Source organism: Hippocampus guttulatus, chromosome 20 (assembly GCF_054856545.1).
Source record: "Hippocampus guttulatus isolate MCC_2025c chromosome 20, RoL_Hgut_1.0, whole genome shotgun sequence".
NCBI classification, from domain to species: Eukaryota; Metazoa; Chordata; class Actinopteri; order Syngnathiformes; family Syngnathidae; genus Hippocampus; species Hippocampus guttulatus.
Window position 1 is genome coordinate 7,506,596 of NC_141280.1, and position 22,408 is coordinate 7,529,003.

General features: G+C 43.5%; 3 protein-coding genes across 3 annotated transcripts; 2 read left to right on the forward strand and 1 right to left on the reverse strand.

Annotated features, from left to right (window-relative positions):
- The first annotated feature begins 286 nt into the window (after positions 1-286).
- Positions 287-5,835, forward strand: LOC147187821 (cyclin-C). The gene is made up of 12 exons (XM_086099845.1): positions 287-459; positions 874-980; positions 1,596-1,680; positions 1,766-1,835; positions 2,174-2,225; positions 2,327-2,382; positions 3,372-3,407; positions 3,780-3,871; positions 3,973-4,040; positions 4,140-4,219; positions 4,548-4,666; positions 4,737-5,835. Exons 1-12 carry the CDS (start codon positions 428-430, stop codon positions 4,789-4,791), a joined length of 852 nt encoding a protein of 283 aa, XP_085955971.1. The 5' UTR covers positions 287-427; the 3' UTR covers positions 4,792-5,835.
- A 4,627-nt stretch (positions 5,836-10,462) lies between these two features.
- On the forward strand, positions 10,463-16,950 carry LOC147187822 (failed axon connections homolog). The gene is made up of 6 exons (XM_086100994.1): positions 10,463-10,887; positions 12,495-12,627; positions 12,899-13,095; positions 13,875-14,092; positions 14,301-14,417; positions 14,506-16,950. The coding sequence occupies exons 1-6, from the start codon at positions 10,637-10,639 to the stop codon at positions 14,805-14,807; spliced, it is 1,218 nt and encodes a 405-aa protein (XP_085957120.1). The 5' UTR covers positions 10,463-10,636; the 3' UTR covers positions 14,808-16,950.
- Positions 16,951-19,666: 2,716 nt separating this feature from the next.
- Positions 19,667-21,414, reverse strand: LOC147187823 (POU domain, class 3, transcription factor 2-like). The gene has a single exon (XM_086100435.1). The coding sequence runs from the start codon at positions 21,408-21,410 to the stop codon at positions 19,986-19,988; it is 1,425 nt and encodes a 474-aa protein (XP_085956561.1). The 5' UTR covers positions 21,411-21,414; the 3' UTR covers positions 19,667-19,985.
- Between the last annotated feature and the right edge of the window lie 994 nt (positions 21,415-22,408).

A 22,408-nucleotide genomic window follows, 5' to 3' on the forward strand; every position in this document is an offset into this window, starting at 1 on the left:
CTTCGTGGTTTAGTTCTCCAGGCAGTGACTGCTCCCCTGTGAGAATAATTATCTGGTTGGTCAAGCAAAAACTAATTACAGCCAATTCGAACTACCAAAACACTAATGCTGTAGTGAGCTGTTGTCGATTAATACATTTAAGATTCAGGACCTCGTCTAATTACGTATATTATGTTTTTCATGTTATTGGCTAATTATTAATTGTGAACCTCCCCAGATGATCTATGTGAGACAGTTTCAAGAAAACGTCATTCAAAGTCGTTTTGTCTTTTGAAAATAATCGTGGCATGCGGAACCAGGGTTTTTTCTTTGCTGGTTTGTTCCCCCTCGGAATGTTTTTCGCGTCGCTCCAGTTTTCCGGCGTCCACTTCTTTGCAGTAAATCAACGCAAATTTAAAGTGTCCTCTTCTACCTCGTCTCGTCCGCCATGGCTGGAAACTTCTGGCAAAGTTCTCACTAGTAAGTTTGATGCAACGAGATGAACAGGATACGTTTTTAATCGCCGAGGCCGCCATCTTTTTCTCGGGGCCTAGCATTACCCCCCGTGGAAGCTAGCCGTCGATCTCGAAACAGTCCAGGAGACAATGTTTATTTTTTTCCAGACTCAAATGCAACTGTTTCAGCTTTGAAAGTCAACGTCACGTTTTAGACCCGAATAGTAACTTTGTTAGAAACCATAAATTGTGCTTAGTAACAGCTTGGAAAGAAGACCCCCCCCCCCCCCCCCCCGTTGGTTATAATAACACATTTGTCGCTGAACTGTCAATTATTTTTACTATTGTTCGGAACTACTCTTCAACCATATTGCTGTGCTGTGAGAAATGTTTATGTAGTCAAAAGTAGCTGAAATTTGCAATTTTGATCTTGGCCAAGTCTGCAGTGGGTGCTGGACAAGCAGGACCTCATGAAGGAACGACAGAAGGACCTCAAGATCCTCTCTGAGGAGGAATACTGGAAACTGCAGATCTTCTTTGCCAACGGTGTTTACCTTCCGCCGTACGAACTCGACAGCACATTCTGCGCCAAACGATCCAATCACTTTCGCGTCCAAAAGCAAACTGAATGCAAAATATTTTTTTGCGCTCATTTTAAAATATTTGACTTATTCACCAAATTAGCTTACGCGATGAATTTCAAGTTAAATAGAAAATGCTGCTTTTTCCGTTAACATATTTCTCAAAAGTTTGTATCCCAACTACTCATTTCAAATGCAAGATTTATGAATTTGAAATGTTTGAAAGATTGTTTTTTAATTCTGTTGATTGAATTTTCAATAGTTGACATTTTTCAAGTTACTTTTTATGCATTTAATTTTTAAATACTTATCATACTAATTTTAAATATTTAACTGAAGGACCCATATTTCAAACTCAGTATTTCTGAATTTGAAATATTTGAATTTTATGAAACATTTTTATTTAAAAATTTATTTATTTTTTTACATTAGTCAAATTATTTTGAAACAAATATTCATGCGTTTAACGTGGAATCATTGAGCATGTCCATCCAAATGAATTGTAATTATGAATTTTGGGGGGAAGATTTTTATTTTTGTGCTTGAATGACCGAACCATTGATTTGTGTGCCCTTGTCAGTCATTCAGTCTTTGGGAGAACACTTGAAACTGAGGCAACAGGTTATCGCCACCGCTACTGTCTACTTCAAACGCTTCTATGCAAGGTAAGTCCCGAAATAATCGTGATACCCAAACGGGATATTGGCACCGTGGCACAGTATTTGTGTAAACTTGGGGTTCTTTCCACAGATATTCACTAAAAAGTATCGACCCAGTTCTCATGGCTCCGACCTGTGTTTTCTTAGCTTCCAAAGTGGAGGTATGGACACTTTCAGAAGTCTTCACTGAAAAGGACATAAAAAAATGAAAAATGATGAATGGATAAAACTATTTTTGTCACGAGATGAAAAGCAGGTCTGCTTTATGATTAGACTCCCAAGTCTGGGGTATGTCAGCGCTATTTTTAATGATTGTAACTTTTCTCGTGACATCACCCATGTATTGTTTTTGTTTTGGTGTCTTATAAAATTGATTCTCATTCTTGCAATTTTTTTCAAATTTCCTAACTAGTAACATGACGCTTTCCTCGTAACAAATATTATCCGACACTTTTTTGTTGTTGTTGTTTTTTTAAGTAGTTTTATTTTTTCCCCACAGGAATTCGGAGTGGTTTCCAACACGAGGTTGATCTCTGCAGCCACGTCTGTGTGTAAGTCAACATACACTCACAATCTACTAACTCGTATAATTGCTGTTTTTTTTTAATTGACATTCTTCTTTTTTTCTTTCTCCCCCCCAAATCAAACTAAGTGAAAACAAGATTCTCATACGCCTTCCCAAAGGAGTTCCCTTACCGGATGAATCATGTAAGACACACGCGCCGATGAAAGATTTTCCCGAAGGCCCTGATTTCGGGCGTGTAGTAACTCGCGGCAGGGCGTCAAGGCATGAGTCCATTTCGATGTGTTCCCCCGTGCGTGCAAACCCTTTATTTATAGCGCGAGTGTTTTGTGTCGTGACAAGAGGACGGGAACGGGTTGTTATGATGACCCCAGGTTGTCTTGTCAGGACAATCAGGCAGTCAGACCCTGAAGTGTGTATTCTGCTCATATTTAGTCGACCATAGTCTCGGTACCGCCCTTCTGATGAAATAAATTTTGTGTGTCCTTGGTGTGGACACGTGATCAAGCAGCCATTGTCTATAAATCATTAGTGTCCAGAATTTTCTGCAAATAAACCCTTCGGAGGTACCGTTCATCGACTCCAGCCTGTATTTGGATAACCAACATCCTCATCATCTGAAATCAACAAATACGCGGAGGAAAGAAGGCCACTTTCCTCCAACAATCGGTGACCCAGACGTGATTTCGGACTGAGGTTTATTATTATTATATTAAATTATCCTCCAAATTGGTCTTCTGTCTGTTGGCTGAGATCGAGGTAAGAACTACGTCTTGAATTCATATTCTAAAATGATAACTTGTGGCTGGATGAACAGTGAAATGCGGAGAGGTTGTCTCGTTCTGTCAAACAATCCTAGAAACTAGAATTCCTCGAATAAAATATTTTAAGAATGTTTGGAGAAAAAGTCATTCGTAAGTAATTGGAGGGAGTCATGCTGACGTTTGGGCGTTTTGCGATAGCAGCTGTGGATGCGTTACGAGCTCATCAGAGGTGTGTGTGTCTTAACAATTCTACAATAAATAACCACTTCCTTTTCCCACAAGAAAAAAAAAAAGTGGAGAATTTCAAGCCTTTAGCACACCACCAAATATTTATGTACGTCCCGATCATATTCCTCCACCACCCGTTTAGGCGGAAAATGAAGTCTGAACGAATTGCGTTGTCTTTGCAGATATTAGAATGTGAATTCTACCTGCTGGAGTTGATGGTGAGTTGCATGTTTTTATTAAGATATTAAATCTATATTTAGGGGGGTTTGGATGGGCCCCCCAGTGTGGATTAAAAAAAAATTGATCTCTCTTCGACTCTAGGCTGTTATGGTCTTAACTTGGACACGACCTTACTGTTTCGGTCAAATTTTGCATTCAGGTTGTCCACTAGCATGGCCACTAGAGAGCACCTGGTTGCCACAGAAAAAGGCAGAATAGCTGGGAGTTTTTTTTTATTTTTAACTCATTCAGTACCAGCCAATTCTGGACCAAGTCTGAAAAGACGTTTAAAAACGTCTTTGGGAGTGAATGAGTTAAATGTTTGCATCGAAACAAATGAAATGGTGAGTCGCTGCGGTTTGCCATTTCAGGACTGCTGCCTGATCGTGTACCACCCATACAGACCGCTTCTGCAGTACGTGCAGGACATGGGCCAGGAGGACATGCTACTGCCGCTGGCCTGGTCAGTCTGTTCTCCGCCGCCCCTCCCTTTTTTGGGGGGGGGGGGTCTCTTCCCCCATTTTCACAGTGCTCTGGAGCTTCTCTGCTGTGTCTACCCCCCAGGCGCATCGTGAATGACACCTACAGGACCGACCTGTGTCTGCTCTACCCTCCCTTCATGATCGCCCTGGGTGCGGACAACCTTTTCCCCTCCCCGCACCGCCGGCATCGAGCCACATCTCCGAGTCAGCTGTGTTCACGTTGCTTTTTTTGTTTCCCCTGCGCCAAAGCTTGTCTGCATGTGGCCTGCGTGGTGCAGCAGAAGGACGCCAGGCAGTGGTTTGCAGAGCTCTCCGTGGACATGGACAAGGTTTCGACTCATGCATGCTTTTGGACAAATAGTTGAAGAGAAATGGCAGTGGATTGTCGTGTCTCACACACAAACACGCACACGAAAAAAAAAATTGAACGTTTGACGTCCTCAACAAAGGTAACGTAAATATGACCGCATTTTCCGCACTATGAGGCGCACCGAAAAGTCTTTCATTTTCTTATAAGCTCACAGCGTGCCTTAAAATCCGGTGCGCCTTGTGTATGGTCATTAATATGGTAAATTGAATTATGTTGTTCAACTTTTTTTTTTTATGTCATGATCAACCTTTTTGATGCTTGGTCCACACAATCATCAATGTGTTCAGATCCTGGAGATCATCCGTGTCATCCTCAAGCTGTACGACCAGTGGAAGAACTTCGATGACCGCAAAGAGATCGCCGCCGTGCTCAACAAGATGCCCAAACCAAAACCGCCTCCCAACAGGTACCCTCAATCACCACAAAATGGCTGACAGGAACGCATGGAGTGGCCGTTTTTGTCTTGTTCCAACCAGTGAAAACGACCAGAGCTCAAACGGCAACCAAAGCAACTCGTACAACCAGTCGTAACGCCGGCACAAAGAAAGGAGTGGTGAAGACATCACATTTGACTTTGACACCCCCTGCCCCCCCCCAACCCCCCACCCCCGACCTCCTGTGAGCTGCCCTTGCCGCCGTCAAAAAGGGGAGGAGGGATGATGACGAACTTGATGGTAATGATCATCCTGACCTTCTTGAACGTGATGCAGGAGGACTCCTTTTAATGGCAAAACTTGATCACAACTCTATCCGTGGCAGCAAGTGAGTGAGTGGGTGTGTGAGAGTGTGTATTGCTCAGGGTGCAGTAATATGTCCACTCGAAATAATCTGATCCTTTCAAATCCATCAATTGCCTTTTTAACCACATCCATTTTGTAAATATGTTCATATTCATTCAATCATGAGGATTCCACTTTAATTTTATTTTTTGTTTAAATGTCAATCTTATATTTGGTTCGCTCCCACTCAGCTGAAATAGAAGCTCTTTCTTGAAACTTTTTGGAAAAAGATTGGCATCTATTTACTCGTGGACTTGATTACCTGTGCACAAATGTATGAACGTGTAGTTTTGCGTTGTGCGTGCATGTACCAATGACAAGGTACTTTTAAAGCCTTACAAAATAAAAGCTGCTGACATTAGAGAGGACACGGTGTTCCATTTCAGGGTGTAAATTATGACGTTTCTTTGCTGAAGAGGATGTTGCCGCACAGTCCTGAAGGGTGTTGGTTGTTTTCTTGTGTGATTTCCGTCTGACACGCGTCACTGGTGATTCATATTAAATGTAAGCATTTCAACAAAGTTCTGCATTCCTGAAGGGTGGGCGGCGGGCACTTTACTGAATTCTGGCACTGTCCATCTGCCTACATGACTGTTCTCTTGAGTCTGAAATGTTTCGTTTTTTTTAAGGGCTTTCACCCGACCGGAATATTCCGTTACCGGAAGCTGATTTGTCTACCCCCGAAAAACAGCTATGTATAGTAAGGCGTTTTTAGCTTTTGTGATTTCCGAGTTTGTCAATACAGTACACAACAAAGGAATAAATGAACACTTCTGAGACTGTCCAGTCTCCTACATTTTACTGACATCTTTGATCGTTCTTTTGGAGCTACGCTCAAGGAAATGCCAAATTCTGTCAGGGGGCTATAGAATTTATTTTGAGATGTCCTCGTTTGATTTTCTGTCTTGATGCATTCTTTTCAATTTTCGTAGTTTCATTGAAGTAATCGTTAGTTTACGTTTTTCGGAGGTGGTCATGAACGCCTTCGAGTCGAACGGAAGGAGCGCAGGTCCATCTAGTGGATGCATTGTAGATTGCGTTTTATAATCCAGTGCGCCCAACATATGAACAAAATTATAAAACAGGCCATTCATTGAATGTGCGCCTCATAATCCAGTGTGCCTTTTAGTGCGGAAAATATGGTATATAGATCTATAATATACACACACATCTGTAGAGACTTGTCCTCGCCTACCTGCGACCGCTGGTGAGCTCATCACTGGACCCGCTAAAGTTTGCCTACCAGCCCGGCATCGGTGTGGAGGACGCCATCATCTACCTCCTTCACTCGGCGCTGTGAGGATGATGTTCTTTGATTTCTCCAGTGCCCTCAACACCATCCAGCCCAACCTACTGACATAGTATAGTAAGGCGTTTTTAGCCCGAAGAAAACGACATTGTATAGTAAGGCGTTTTTAAACCGAAAAAAATGACATAGTATAGTATGGCATTTTTAGCCCGAAAAAAACGACATAGTATAGTATGGCGTTTTTTTCCACACATAACTGAGCGTGGTTTGAACCAGGGTTGCCTGGACCAGATGCCAGCATGTATACCTCTACACTACAAATGACTTTGACTCATCCTGCACTATAGACGTATTTGACATGCACTTTAGAGGGTTTCCAGAAAAAATAACTCAATGTTGTATTGTCACACATGACTGATGCAGGGTTTGAACCAAGGTTGCCTGGACCAAACGCAGGCATGTATACCTCTACACTACAAGTGACTGTGACTTGTCCTGCACTATAGGCGTATTTGACATGCACTTTCGTGGGTTTTGAGGAAACTAACACATTAGTGAGCGGGGTTTGAACCGGGGTTGCCTGGACTGAACACAGGGATGTATACCTCTACACTACCAGTCCTGCACCTTAGGCGTATTTGGACTGCACTTTCAAGGGCACACTCCTTACTATACTGTCGTTTCTTCCGGCTAAAAACGCCTTACTACACTATGTCGTTTTTTTCAGGCTAAAAAAGCCTTACTATACTATGTCGTTTTTTCGGGCTAAAAACGCCATACTATACTATGTCGTTTTTTTCGGCTAAAAACGCCTTACTATACTATGTCGTTTTTTTCGGGCTAAAAACTGCTACTATACATGGTCGTTTTTTCGGGCTAAAAACTGCTACTATACATGGTCGTTTTTTCCGGCTAAAATCGCCATACTATACTATGTCGTTTTTTTCGGGCTAAAAACGCCATAATATACTATGTCGTCTTTTTCGGGCTAAAAACGCCATACTATACTATGTCGTTTTTTTTCGGGCTAAAAATGCCATACTATACTATGTCGTTTTTTTTCGGTTTAAAAACGCCTTACTATACTATGTCGTTTTTTCCAGCTAAAAACGCCATACTATACTATTTCGTTTTTTTCGGGCTAAAAATGCCTTACTATACTATGTCGTTTTTTTCGGGCTAAAAACGCCATACTATATATACTATGTCGTTTTTTTCAGGCTAAAAACGCCTTACTATACTATGTCGTTTTTTCCGGCTAAAATCGCCATACTATATACTATGTCGTTTTTTTCGGGCTAAAAACGGCTTACTATACTATGTCGTTTTTTTCGGGCTAAAAACGGCTTACTATACTATGTCGTTTTTTTCGGCTTAAAAACGCCTTACTATACTATGTCATTTTTTCCGGCTAAAAACGCCATACTATACTATGTAGTTTTTTTCGGGCTAAAAACGCCATTCTATACATGGTCGTTTTATTCAGGCTAAAAACGGCTTACTATACATGGTCGTTTTTTTCGGCTAAAAACGCCTTACTATACTATGTCATTTTTTTCGGCCGAAAAACGCCTTACTATACATGGTCATTTTTTTTGGGCTAAAAATGCCATACTATACTATGTCGTTTTTTCCGGCTAAAAACGCCATACTATACTATGTAGTTTTTTTTGGGCTAAAAACGCCTTACTATACTATGTCGTTTTTTCCGGCTAAAAACGCCATACTATACTATGTGGTTTTTTTCGGGCTAAAAACGCCTTACTATACTATGTCGTTTTTTTCAGGCTAAAAAAGCCTTACTATACTATGTCGTTTTTTCGGGCTAAAAACGCCATACTATACTATGTCGTTTTTTTCGGGCTAAAAACGCCTTACTATACATGGTCGTTTTTTTCGGCTAAAAACGCCTTACTATACTATGTCGTTTTTTTCGGGCTAAAAACGCCATACTATACTATGTCGTTTTTTTCGGGCTAAAAACTGCTACTATACATGGTCGTTTTTTTCGGGCTAAAAACTGCTACTATACATGGTCGTTTTTTCCGGCTAAAATTGCCATATTATACTATGTGTTTTTTTTCGGGCTAAAAACGCCTTACTATACTATTTTGTTTTTTTCGGGCTAAAAACGCCATACTATACTATGTTGTTTTTTTCGGGCTAAAAACGCCTTACTATACATTGTCGGGTTTTTTTCGGTTAAAAAATGCCTTACTATACTATGTGTTTTTTTTTCGGGCTAAAAACGCCTTACTATACTATGTTGTTTTTTTCGGGCTAAAAATGCCATACTATACTATGTCGTTTTTTTCGGTTTAAAAACGCCTTACTATACTATGTCGTTTTTTCCAGCTAAAAACGCCATACTATACTATTTCTTTTTTTTCGGGCTAAAAATGCCTTACTATACTATGTCGTTTTTTTCGGGCTAAAAACGCCATACTATATATACTATGTCGTTTTTTTCAGGCTAAAAACGCCTTACTATACTATGTCGTTTTTTTCGGGCTAAAAACGGCTTACTATACATGGTCGTTTTTTTCGGCTAAAACGGCTTACTATACATGGTCGTTTTTTTCGGCTAAAAACGCCATACAATACTATGTCGTTTTTTTCGGGCTAAAAACGGCTTACTATACATGGTCGTTTTTTCGGGCTAAAAACGCCTTACTATACATGGTCGTTTTTTTCGGCTAAAAACGCCATACTATACTATGTCGTTTTTTGGGGTTAAAAAATGCCTTACTTTACTATGTCGTTTTTTCCGGCTAAAATCGCCATACTATATACTATGTCGTTTTTTTCGGGCTAAAAACGCCTTACTATATACTGTCGTTTTTTTCGGGCTAAAAACGCCTTACTATACATGGTCGTTTTTTTCGGCTAAAAACGCCATACTATACTATGTCGTTTTTTTGGGTTAAAAAATGCCTTACTATACTATGTCGTTTTTTCCGGCTAAAATCGCCATACTATATACTATGTCGTTTTTTTTCGGGCTAAAAACGCCTTACTATACTATGTCGTTTTTTTCGGGCTAAAAACGGCTTACTATACATGGTGGTTTTTTTCGGGCTAAAAACGCCTTACTATACATGGTCATTTTTTTCGGCTAAAAACGCCATACTATACTATGTTGTTTTTTTCGGGCTAAAACGCCTTACTATATATACTATGTCGTTTTTTTTCGGGCTAAAAACGCCTTACTATACTATGTCGTTTTTTTCGGGCTAAAAACGGCTTACTATACATGGTCGTTTTTTTCGGCAAAGAACGCCTTACTACACATGGTCGTTTTTTTCGGCTAAAAACGTCTTACTAGACATGGTTGTTTTTCTGATCAAAAAACGCATTTCTATACATGGTTGTGTTTTTTCGGCTAAAAATGCCTTACTATACATGGTCGTTTTTTGGGGCTAAAAACGACTTTCTATACATGGTCGGGGCTTTTTACAGTTAAAAAAGCTTTACTATACATGGTTGTTTTTTTCGGCTCCAACGCCTTCCTACACATGGTCGGTTTTTTCGGCTAAAAACGCCTAACTATACATGGTCGTTTTTTCTTTAGTTAAAAACATCTTACTATACATGGTTGATTTTTTTTCGGCTCAAAAAGCCTTACTATCCATGGCCATTTTTAGCCCCCAAAAAACGGCCATATATAGTAAGGCGTTTTTTTGCCGAAAAAAACCCCGCCCATGTGTGTGGTCAGGCGTTTTTAGCCAAAAAATAGTCGACAAAAACCATGTATACTAAGGCATTTTGAACCAACCCCCCCCCCCCCCCCCCCCCACAATGTATCGTAAAGCATTTTTGCTGGACAAAACACGACCATGTTTCATAAAGCATTTTTTGCCGGAAAAAACCCGACCATTTATAGTCAGTCGTTTTTCGCCGAATAACACAACCAAGACGTTTTCAGCCCAAAAAAAAACAACCATGTATCGTCAGGTGTTTTTAACTGAAAAAAAAACGACCATGTGTAGCAAGGCGTTTTTAGACGGGAAAAAAATGACCATGTATAGTAAGGCGTTTTTAGCCCCCAAAAAACAACCAGGCGTTTTAACCACGCAGGCACACATCCTACACACAAATACTGCAGTCGGCAGTACTAGAATATTACTGTGAAGGGTCCAACCGGAATTTTTACGACTGACGCGTCCACCCTGACTAGAGGAGGAGGAGGAAGAGGAGCTTGGCTGTGTCGCGGATGATGTGAATGACCCTGCAGCGGGGACGAGCCGCGGCCGGGGTGCTCGTCGTGTCCGCCGGCCGACCGCCGTCGACCTCGCAGCGCCCATGAGGTCGACAGCAAGGCGGAAAGCGGCCGCGGACGGCCACGAGCATGTGCTGCTGGCAAGTGGCTTTGGCCTGGACGTGGTCGTGCGCGGTTGACCTCGGCCGAAGCCAGGGCGTCTCGGCCGGTGGGGAGTCCTCGTTTTATGGGGCCATCGTCGCCCTTACCATGGGCGGCGACCGCAGCGCTATCATGTCGGCTTTGGGTTCGGACTCCTGGTGGAGGAGGACGCTCTATCTGACCGGAGGAGCGCTGCTGGCTGCCGCTGCCTATTTGCTCCACGAATTGCTCGCCATCAGGTAACAACAACACAGGCCGGGGGACGGTCCTCAGGCTCGACAGGTTGTGCGAGGCGAGAGCGCTTTGTGCGTTAAGAAGATGGACTCGTGAGTGGGTGGCTGTGACGTCACGGAACATCCCCACTGCCACCATAAACGGCACCATTCGACCCCACTAATCCTACACGTGCTTTACATTTCACCAGTGTGCCGGCAGAGATTATACGAGTTAACTTGTCCGAAACTGATGAATAAATAGCATTTTATAAGATTGTACCTCATTGCAAAACACACAATAACAACATACTGAAACACAACGTAAACGCACCTTGTGTATCATGACGACTCCTGTTGTGCGCGACTTGACCACTGGGGGCAGTATAGGACGGCCATAAAGAGAAATACTTTCACAACAACTGTGAATCAGTCGATAAACTGCAGTAATTATTAGTTATTTTTCATAGAGGATAAAGAAAGTATCTGCGTATATATGCACCGTTTTATGTTCCAATATCCACATTGCTTACAAAGTTATAACACTATCCATGCAATTTATTGCATGCAATTTAGCCTCACTCAACTCAACTGTACAGTATTTATAGAGCACTTTCAGACAGCCATCGTTGCATACAAAGTGCTGTCTAAGCAGTTATGCATTGTGTGTTAGGATTAGGCCAACACACAATGTTTTGGGGTCGTTTTAAATACTCTACACATTGCTCATATATTGACTTTTGACAATAAAAAAAAAAGATGTTAGTGCTCAGATATCAGTTGTTTACAAAGATATCAATGCTAGTTTCACTAGCCAGTTAATGGAATGCGGTCTGGTTGAATAACATACCATATTTTCCGCACTAAAAGGCGCACTGGATTATGAGGCGCACCTTGAATGAATGGCCTATTTTGTAATTTTGTTCATATATTGGATGCACAGGATTATAAAACGCAATCTACAATGCATCCACTCGATAGAGCTACGCTCCTTCCGTTCGACTCGAGAGGCGTTCATGACCGCCTCTGAAAAACGTAAATTAACGATTCCTTCAATGAAACTACGAAAATTGAAAATAATCCATCAATACTGAAAATTAAGCGAGGAAATCTCAAAATATTATATATATATATATTCTACAGAATTTATTTTGGCATTTCCTTGAGCATAGATCCAACAGAACGATCAGATGTCAGTAAAATGTAGGAGACTGGACTGTCTCAGAGGTGTTTGTTATTTATTCCTTTGTTGCATATCCACAAACAAGGAAATCACAAAATAAATTCTGTAGGGGGGGGGGCTATAATTTATTTTGTGATTTCCTGGCTAGATTTTCTGTTTTGATGCATTATTTTCCATTTTCGTCATTTCATTGAAGGAATCGTTAATTAACATTTTTCGGGGGCTTAAGATTTTTAACAAGCCAAAGTCAATCAATGGATGGGGGAGAAAATGCAATGGGTGATTAATCATACCAACCAAAAAATCTGCCTTGACGACGGTCACTTGTGGTGAGGTCAGAGGACACATGGAAAATGGTCTATTTGCTCTCTTGATTTCCAGAGCCACAGTGGCTAATTTTACTTACAAGCTATATGTGTGTTTTTGGTCTGTCCTTCTTTGGTCGGCCTAGAAAAGAAGAGTTAGACTCCACAGACGCCATCATTCTGCATCAATTCTCCCGGCCCAAATGCGGAGCCCCGTCCTTGTCCCCCTTCTGCCTCAAGACGGAGACCTACCTGCGCATGGTGGACCTGCCCTACCAGGTAGCTCGTCTTCTCTGCGACTCAACGGACTCGGTGATGTTTGAAGAGGAAATTGTGATCGGAACCTATTGGTGCACGTAGGAATGAACGGAAGGGCAGTGGGATGGTGAGGTTACAACGGCTTACCTGTCCACTTTAGAGCGCCCCGTCGTCGCGGTGTATAAAAGCCTTGAGAAAACCGGCGAGTTGTATTCCAGCCACCTGATGCATTAAGCGAATACATTCTCACAACTTCCAACATGCTCCTGTCTGGTTTTATCCCTGCTTGCAGAACTACTTCGACGGGAAGCTGTCACCGCAGGGCAAGATGCCGTGGATCGAGTACAACCACGAGCGCACGTGCGGCTCCGACTTTATCGTTGACTTCCTGGAGGAGCGGCTGGCCGTGAGCCTCGACAAGGGCTTGACGCCAGAAGAGAAAGCCGTGTCCCGCGCCGTCTCCACAATGGTGGAGGAGCATTTCTATTGGTGGGTATGCGCATAATGCTGTGGTCACATCAAACGACCGTATTGGCCCGAATATAAGACAGTGTTTTTTGCATTGAAATAAGACTGAAGAAGTGGGGATCGTCTTATATTTGGGGTCTAGACATTATACCCATTCACGACGCTAGATGGCGCCAGATATCAATGAAGCGAATGCCGAACTTGACTCCCCAGGCCAAAGTGAACCCCTGCCGCGAAGAAAAATAAAAATAGAAATAGCGGTAGCACGAAGAAGAAAAATAAAAATTTGCGGTAAGGAAAAGAGAAGAAAATAATAGAAGAGATAACAGAAAATGGAGCAACGTAGCGACAATCTGGAGAAAAGTGGGTCAAAGATCGGCCAGGTTAACCGGCAGCTGAGGAGAAGTTATGATGTCATTTACATTTCAAAAACCAGAAGCCATTTATTTACAAATGTGATTGCACTTTAGATTTGAATGAGGTAAAATAACATGCTTTTTCTCTCAAATATATTGTTATAATCATTTGTTTCAGTACGGTATTTTCAGTTACGATACGTCGGGGTGTTGTTTACGACAAGTTAAGAATGTCGTAGAATAGCATGGCACATATTATATTATAACATTGCAAATCTCAGAACACACACACTATTTTCAGCTAAAAACACATGGCATTTTTAATTATTTTTTTGTGGAGCTAAAGCAGATGAATACGATTTCAATCGCTTCAATCGGAGATCATCGTTTTCGCGCACGTTTCAAACCAAGCGGGGTCACGTGACCTCCCGCCCACGCCTGCAGGACCATCGCATACTGCCAGTGGGTGGACAACCTGGAGGAGACGCAGAAAATGCTGTCCGTGAGCGGGCCGCTGAGCCAGCTGCTCAAGTGGGTCCTGAGTCACGTGACCGGCGACATCGTCAAGCGGGAGATGTACGGCCACGGGATGGGCCGCTTCTCCGAGGACCAAGTCTACGCCATGATGGAAAAGGACATGCGCACACTGGCCACCCTGCTAGGTGAACGCTTTTCAAAAAAATAATCGAATTGCGATTTAATGGATGATGGGGTTTTTTTCAATCCATCTGTTGCCATCTGTTGAACAAACAAAAGCAATCAATTAATATGGATGACAAACAGTTACAGGCCTAGTGTCAATTCAGTGGCAAACTACTGCCCTCTTGAGGTGAAAATGAGCACTAAAGCTGTACGCTTCCTGTGTCCCAGGCAATAAGAAATACCTCATGGGCTCCAAGATTTCAACAGTCGATGCCACAGTTTTCGGCCACCTGGCCCTCGCCATGTGGACTCTACCCGGGACGCGACCGGAGCAGCTCATCAAAGGTGAGCGAGGTCGAACGTCTCATTACGTCACGTGACGAATAAGCGTGGGGTCAACGATAAGCATCTCAAGCGTGTTTGTTTTTTCAAGGCGAGCTGATCAACTTGGCCATGTACTGCGAGCGAATTCGCCGCCGCTTCTGGCCCGAGTGGTTTGTGGACTTAGAGGACTTCCGCCACGACGACGAGTCCAAGAGCTGCGCTCCCACCTCAAAGCTCCCCGACCTGGGCCTTTACTCTTGCACAGAAACCTTCCAGGACGACACGGGCTCGCGCGGCGCCCACAGCGTGGACACGCCGCCCATGTCGCCCGGTAGCGACCCGACGGGCATTTCTCTGTATGACTCGGATATGGACACGGAGTGCTCTGAAATGGAGTCGCTCAAGTGTTGACCCAAGCTGAAAAATAGCTCACATTTGAGAAATACGCGGCCGTGCGTTGCGTCTATTTGTGGGTTACATTACATTTCCATCCCTATATTAAAAAAAAAAAAAAAAAAAAAAACATATTTTAAATGTGTAAAAAACGCACAAAAAATCAATTAACTGCTTTGTTCCATAAACATTTAAAAAATGGGCAAAAAATGTTTAGCAGTACTTTCAATTTTATCATTATTTTCCAAAGTCAAAGCAAATGTTTGATTTTGATTCAACACAAAGATTCTAATTGGTAAAGATCACATTTCTGTCATCCGTCATGAATGCAGACTGTGTTGAATCAAAATAAAATTTACTTTGACATTGGAAAATAATGATCAAAATTTTGGCAACCAATCAAACCAGGAACTGAAGCAGAACTCATTTTTAATGCTTTGGCATTTTCTGCACCGTCAATTCGAAATGTCATGGTTTTTTTTTATAAAGGGATGGAAATGAATCTTTAAAAAAGGGAAACCCCTTAAATATTTTTTTTGATTTTTAAATCTGATTATTTGACAAAAGAGACCAAGTTATTGATTTTTTTCATTTTTTTTTTGCAGTCCCAATGTAGACTACAGATCGTCTGCAAATAGTTTTCAAGTCCCATTGAAGTCCCGTTTTTAAATCTCCTCAAAAAGATGTCAATACCTTCGCGGCCAAAATGTCCCCCTTAAACTGGTCCACTCACGTCAAGCCCCTTTAAATCATGCTCAGACGAGTTCAAACTGCCACGCTGACAAGTAGCGAGCCACAAAGGTACTACAGACGTGCACGGCTTCGTTCTGTGCATTTGTCATTCAGCAGACGCACACGGAGAGCGCCGTGAGAATGCACCGCTAAATTTTTTTTTTTTTTTTCAACATAACAATGAGATGACATTGAGCCACAATGAGGCGCTCTAAAGCAGCCATGCCCGAGTGAAGTTCTGGTCTTCATGCCGGTTAAGTTTTTTTTTTCTTTTTTTTTCTCGAAATGGCTCTCTGAATTAGGACAGTAAGGGGTGTCAGTCCACGTTTTAATATTTGGAGTTTTATGCCATCTTTATTCACATTTGGCCTTGTGTGGAGAATTTCTTTTTTTTTTGGACTCATATTTCATTTGTGTCTTGAAGTCCATCCATCCATCCATTTTCCGAACCGCTTGATCCTCACTAGGGTCGCGGGGGGTGCTGGAGCCTATCCCAGCCGCCTCCGGGCAGTAGGCGGGGGACACCCTGAATAAGTTGCCAGCCAATCGCAGGGCACACAGAGACGAACAACCAAGCGCGCTCACACTCACCCCTAGGGACAATTTAGAGCGTCCAATCAGCCTGCTATGCATGTTTTTGGAATGTGGGAGGAAACCGGAGCACCCGGAGAAAACCCACGCAGGCCCGGGGAGAACATGCAAACTCCACACAGGGAGGCCGGAGCTGGAATCGAACCCGGTACCTCCGCACTGTGAAGCCGACGTGCTAACCACTGGACTACCAGGCCGCCCCTGTCTTGAAGTCTATTATTGTAAATACATTTTTTAAGACAGTATTTTTTAAATTTCATATTGTTACTCAATGGTTTGATTTGGTAAATTTGGTGACAGTCCTTTTGTCAATGTATTTTGGTTGATTTGTGTCTTCTTAAAGCAGACCTATTGCTGGTCATAAAGGAAATCGCAAACTTCAAGGCGCCAAGTAAATTTTTTGTGAGGTCGGTTATAGGAGAAAAAAAAAAAAACCAAACTAATTACATGGACCCACTTTTGTGCTTGTAGATTGTAGGAGCCACATGATACCATCTTCTGTTTGTGTGAGCATTGTGTCATCTCACGGACTGTATGAATACGCACTACGGAATACCGTGTGAGCGTTTATTCCATATTCTCAATGTCCGAGTACGCTCTTTTCCTCACTCAGTAAGACAATTCAGCGCACTCGTATCTTATTTGCAACATTTTTCCCCTCCCTCACTGCTAGTGTCATTTTTTACCTACGAATACGACCTTAAGATCAACGATATGGAATAAATCCTCAAAACGGTTTCCCGTAAACGCGGACGTGTGGCGTGAACAAGATAATGTATTATCATGTAAGATTATGAATGTGTGTAGAGATAATGGATTAAATCTGTGTGATAATTTACTTGGATTATTTTAGTGGTTGTTGGGTGGGGGGGGGGGGGGGTTGAGTCATGTGTCCTTATTTTAATCCCTGGCCGCTCTTAGCCTACAATGCACACACAAGAGGAAGATGCAGAAAAAGATGTTACAGTAGATGTAGTATATACGCGCCCCAGCAATTAAATGAAAGTAAGAGAGAACATCTGGAGAAAAGGCAGTAAATTTGCTGACCTGAAGATGATTCCAGTTTCTTTTATCCATCCACCCACTGTGGATACCGCTTGTCGTCATCAAGGAAAAGTACATTTTCTCCGATTGTCTTCCAAGATGAATACATCTAAAAATGAACTATTTTCACATCCATCCTGAAAAGTTCTGTGTTCAAACAAAATAAAGGGAGAAAATTACATAACAAGATCAGGCCTGAAGTTGGCTTGCTTGAAAGCGATTCCAATGTACAGTAAATATACAGCGTTATTAAAAAACAAACAACATCCATTTGAAAATATTCCATCACTGATGGATTTCTCTTCATTCATTCACGTTAAAAAGGTTGATTTGGCACATCCGGCCTCAGACTACACAATAAAAGCCTTAGATTTGGTTGAATAAATTACAAATTAAAAGGATAATTGTTCACATTGATTTCGAAACACACCTTTGGGTCAGAAATGGTAGCACCGTCCCGAAAATAACACATGTACTGCCATCTCCCACAAGATGGCGCTGCTCGCCTGCGAATTTTACACCTATGACGTAATGCTCAAGGAAGGACAAGGTGAGTCAAACCACAGCGGAAATACGTCACAAACAACAAATTGCGGGGAAGAACATATTCGATCGAAAATAAATGTGTTTTTTTAAAATTAATTAAGCAGAAGATTATTTAGATCAGATGTGAATTGTGTTATTGCCGCACTGGTTTAAAAATACAAGGCTTTTCTCGTCAAACGAATTACATCGCGTTGATTTCGTCTGAAACCTGAACATTTAAATTCGTCTGAAAAGGATTTGTTTTGTAAGATTTTCATATTTTTCAGACTAAAACCAATTAAATATCTCTGTTACTGTTCCAAAATGGATTGAAAGTCAGTTGTGGCCTGCAAGGGCACACAGTCACCAACATTAAAACAAAAAAAAGACCAACAGTTTCGTGCAGGTTAATCAGCACCCGCAGACAAAAATGTCATAGAAAACAAATAGGATTTAATGACAAAAAAAAAAAAAAAAAAACAAGTAGAAATTGTGCAATTGTTGATTTGTCCCCCCCCCCCCCTTGTCACAGATTTCAGGTCGATACGTGTTTTGTTTTGGTTTTGTATTCGTGACCTCCCGCAACGCAGAAACTCAAATTCAGCATTGAGGCCACAAGAGAGGATTCAATCCGGGGGGCTGTTGAGGGCAGGGGAAAAAAAAATCCCCACGATGAAACCACTTTTAAATCACGACTATTATAAAAGATTGCAGGGAAAATTCTGTTCATACATTCAGAGAGCTTCGTTGTACGCCAACACAGGATGAAAAGAGCAAAGTGTGTCCTCAAGCTGCGTCTGAGTTTCCACATTTGATGCAGGAAAATTCAAACCAACATGCCAGCCACCCCCACCCCAACCTTGTCCTCATCAGACACGATTATGGAAATCACAGTAGCACAAGAACACGTGTGTGCGCGTGTTGGCACAGATTGACAAGAATTCAAAACGAACCGTGTGTGTACACACACACACACACACACACACAATAAAAATAATTACAAAAAAAATGAATGAGGTACATCCCACAAAGAGTCTGGGTGAAAGTATGAGTCATACAGCTGGTATATGTTATTCAGCGTGATTTTAAATTATTATTATTATTATTGTGTGTGTGTATATATACATATATATATATATATATATATACACACACACACGCACGCTTTATCCTCACAAGGGACGTGTATATAGTTTTTTTTAATGAATGTCCTCCATCTTCATAGGAGAGGAAGGCATAAACGGGATGAATTGCTTTTAAAGAGTCTCACAAAATTATTTTTCGTTGCGTGAGGTTTTTTTTCCTTCTTTAAAAAAAGTACATAAATAAACATCAAAAACACTGCACACACACAATAAAAGCTTTAAGGTCTTTCCAGTATTATTATTAGTATTATGATTATTGTTATAATTGACCTTCATCGTTATGTTTATTACTGAATTGACGAATTGCTGCGAATGTCACGACCATGTCACTTGTAATACTGTATTAATATCGTACCTTTTTTTATTTTGATTTTTTTACAAAATGTGTCACATCAAAAACTATTTGGTACGTTTATCGAAAATGAATACAAAATAACCGTATTAAAATATGGTAGCAATCGTCGGCTGAGAATGCCAGTCAAGTCATAATAATAATAATAATATTAAGAATAATGTTGTTGCTGGCTTGTGACCAATGAGCATGGGCGAAATTTACATTCACTATCGAACCAAAACGAACCTTTAAATAAGAGCCACAATAAACAATACAAAATAATTTAACGCCATAATAACAATAATAATATTATCAATAATAATAATAATAATACTGCTGTTGCTGGCTTGTAAATGTGAGCGAAGGGGCAGGCAGGTGTCCGCAGCTGTTCGAACCCCTGTTGCTTTTGTTCCACGCAAAGATGGCGTTTATTTACCCACTTGGACTCACTGCGGTTCATCCAGCCCACGCGAGAACAACCCCCCCCCCCCCCTGCACCCCCTGACACGTCCACAAAACGTTGCCTTTCTTCGTGTGCGTGTGTGTGCGTGTGTGTGTGTGTGGCACAGTGACGCACAAAAGGCGTTTGCTTAGCTCCCACGGCAGCGTGAAGCACGTCCCGTCATAATAATGAGGAGGAGAATATATCCCATAATAGTGGCTGCCAAAAGAGCATCCGTCAACATCTGCTGCTTTTGACGCCTGCACTGTAAATTCCGCTTGTGTCCTCGCAACGTTAATTTTAGAGTGTGTGTGTGTGGGGGGGGGGGGGGGGTCCAAGAGAAAGGAAGGCGCGCGGAGGAAGGGGGTGGAGGGAAGTTGAGGTCACTGCACCGGGGTTTGTCCTCCGTGGTGCGGGGGGCTGTCCCCGTACATGTCCTCACCTCCCGGCAGGCCCCCCCCGGCGGGCGTCATCCGCTTCTCCTTCTGCCTTCTGTTACAGAACCAAACCCGGACCACCTCTTTCTCCAGCTGCAAGCTGTCCGCCAGCGAGTTGATCTCGGCCGCGCCGGGCTTGGGGCACTTGAGGAAGTGGCTCTCCAGGGCCCCTTTGACGCCGACCTCGATGGAGGTCCTCTTTTTCCTCTTGCGGCCCTGCGCCGCGATCTTGTCCAGGCTGGTGGGGCTGCCCGAGGTCGAGTCGGCCTCCTCCAGCCACTTGTTCAGCAGCGGCTTCAGCTTGCACATATTCTTGAAGCTGAGCTGCAGCGCCTCGAACCTGCAGATGGTGGTCTGCGAGAAGACGTTGCCGTACAGGGTCCCCAGGGCCAAGCCCACGTCGGCCTGAGTGAAGCCGAGTTTGATGCGCCGTTGCTTGAACTGCTTGGCGAATTGCTCCAGCTCGTCTGAGGTCGGCGTGTCCTCGTCCGAGTGGTCCTGGTGCTGCTGCGGCGGCAGCTGCGGCGGCGTCGGCCCGCCTCCGTGGTCGCTCAGGTGCGGGCTGTGGCTATGCTGCTCGTCGTCCCGAGCGAGCGGGTGGTGCGCGTGCACGTGCGGGTGCGGGTGGTGGTGGTGCATGCCGCCTCCTTGCTGCTCGCCGCCGGACATCAAGCCGTAGCCGGACTGAGAGTAGAGCAGACCCTGACCCTCAGACGTCGCCATGGCGGGGATGTGCGCGGAGGCGGCGCTGCCGGCGCGCCATGCTCTGGCGTCGTGATGCGCGGGGTGAGGGTGTCGCTGTTGCGCGTCGCCGCCGGACTCGCGTAACTCCTCGCGGTCGCCGTCGTGCTGCAGCAGCACGGGCTTGACGTCCTGCTCCCCGAGCGGGCTTGGGGGCCACGGGGCGCCGGCGTCCCCGTGGTGAGACAGCGCCGCGATCCACTGGTGCGCGTGGCTGAGCGGGTGCGCGCCGTAGTCGCTCTGAAGCAGGGCGTGCGCGTCCCTGTACTGCTGCTGCTGCTGCTGCTGCTGCTGTTGCTGCTGCTGCTGCATGGTTTCGGACTCCGACTGCTGCGGCGGCGGCGGCGGAGGGCTGCCGGGGCTGCTGAGGACGCTGAAGTGGTTGGACGTGGCGGTCGCCATCACCGCCCGAGTGGGGAGCAGGAGGGGGTGGGGGGACAGAAGGAGGCTGCCTTTGACGGGAAAGAGGTGCGCGCCACGGGGCAGCGAGGCGTCTCTCTCCAGCATCTCCGGGGCGCTGTGCCAAAGGGACGCAAGGCAGAGGCGCGCACCTGTGGTCCGCCTCGCTCCGCTCTTTATTGGCCGAGAGTGGCTGACACATGTGGTTACCCCTGACAGCACCCCGCTCATTGGTCACGGGAGATTGTGCACAAAGCCCCCCTCATCCCATCCCCTCGGCCCCACAATACTACGAGCGGTCCCGCGGCGTGCTGGAGCTCACTACGGCGGAGGCAGAGTGTAAACACACACACACACACACACGCACACAAGTTTCGCTCTCATTCATGCGTCGCGGCTGGGATTGATCACCTGTCAGTCACTTGGGGACAACCGTTCACAAGCATCATTTTCGTTTCGAGACTTCAAAGACTGCTGCAATCATTCACTCCTCACCTTTTCCCCTATGTAGGGACTTTTAATTCACTAAAAAGTAAAGCGAGTGAATGATTCCACCTGGTATCATCATTCCCTTGTGATTTCCTGCTCGCAAGTCACTATAAATCGATTTTTATATGTATAATGGAGCACATAGATCAGTCATCAAATGAAAAGTTGTTTTGGCGCACTAACAATTAAGCCATTGGTGTCATGTTGTCTTATCTAAAAAAAATTTTTAAATGGCCAGCTCACGACATTGAGCACTGGAGTTGCTAGGGAGTGATTCCGAACACAGCCTACAGTCATGCTAACACGTTTATGTCAACAAAAGTAACAACAAGTGTGCAACCTCCAGGCTGAGAATATCTTATTTAAACCGCCATGTAAATCTGAAAATAAAACCCTGAAAGGCAAAAACCCCCAAAACATAGGACCAAAAATACTATATAAGTATCTAAAATATAGCACATGAGGTTGCTCAGTTTCAACAGCAGCGATGTAACCCAAATTTATACAAAAGTCCGAACGCGTCATAGTCTACCAATAACCTGTGCAAGCCAACAATATTTGGATGAAAAACACTTGCAGACCATATGTACAGAACAATTAGTGAAAACTTAGCATTGCCATCTGCTGCCCCGCTGGTTGCTTGTTATATCTATCCTGTCTTACCTTTCCTCCTGGAATGCCAAATAATTTTGATATTGATGCAGTGGACCCAATATCGAGCCTTGTGGAACACCACCCGT

Bases quoted from the DNA above. Each gene is read 5' to 3' on its own strand.
- LOC147187821 (XM_086099845.1), top strand. From the start codon at position 428: ATGGCTGGAAACTTCTGGCAAAGTTCTCACTA. The intron at 4,041-4,139 runs GTGCGGACAACC...CCTGCGCCAAAG, and splicing joins TCCCTTCATGATCGCCCTGG to CTTGTCTGCATGTGGCCTGC. The intron at 4,220-4,547 runs GTTTCGACTCAT...CAATGTGTTCAG, and splicing joins TCTCCGTGGACATGGACAAG to ATCCTGGAGATCATCCGTGT.
- LOC147187822 (XM_086100994.1), top strand. From the start codon at position 10,637: ATGTGCTGCTGGCAAGTGGCTTTGGCCTGGACGTGGTCGTGCGCGGTT. The intron at 13,096-13,874 runs GTGGGTATGCGC...CCACGCCTGCAG, and splicing joins GTGGAGGAGCATTTCTATTG to GACCATCGCATACTGCCAGT. The intron at 14,418-14,505 runs GTGAGCGAGGTC...TGTTTTTTCAAG, and splicing joins ACCGGAGCAGCTCATCAAAG to GCGAGCTGATCAACTTGGCC.
- LOC147187823 (XM_086100435.1), bottom strand. From the start codon at position 21,410: ATGAGCGGGGTGCTGTCAGGGGTAACCACATGTGTCAGCCACTCTCGG.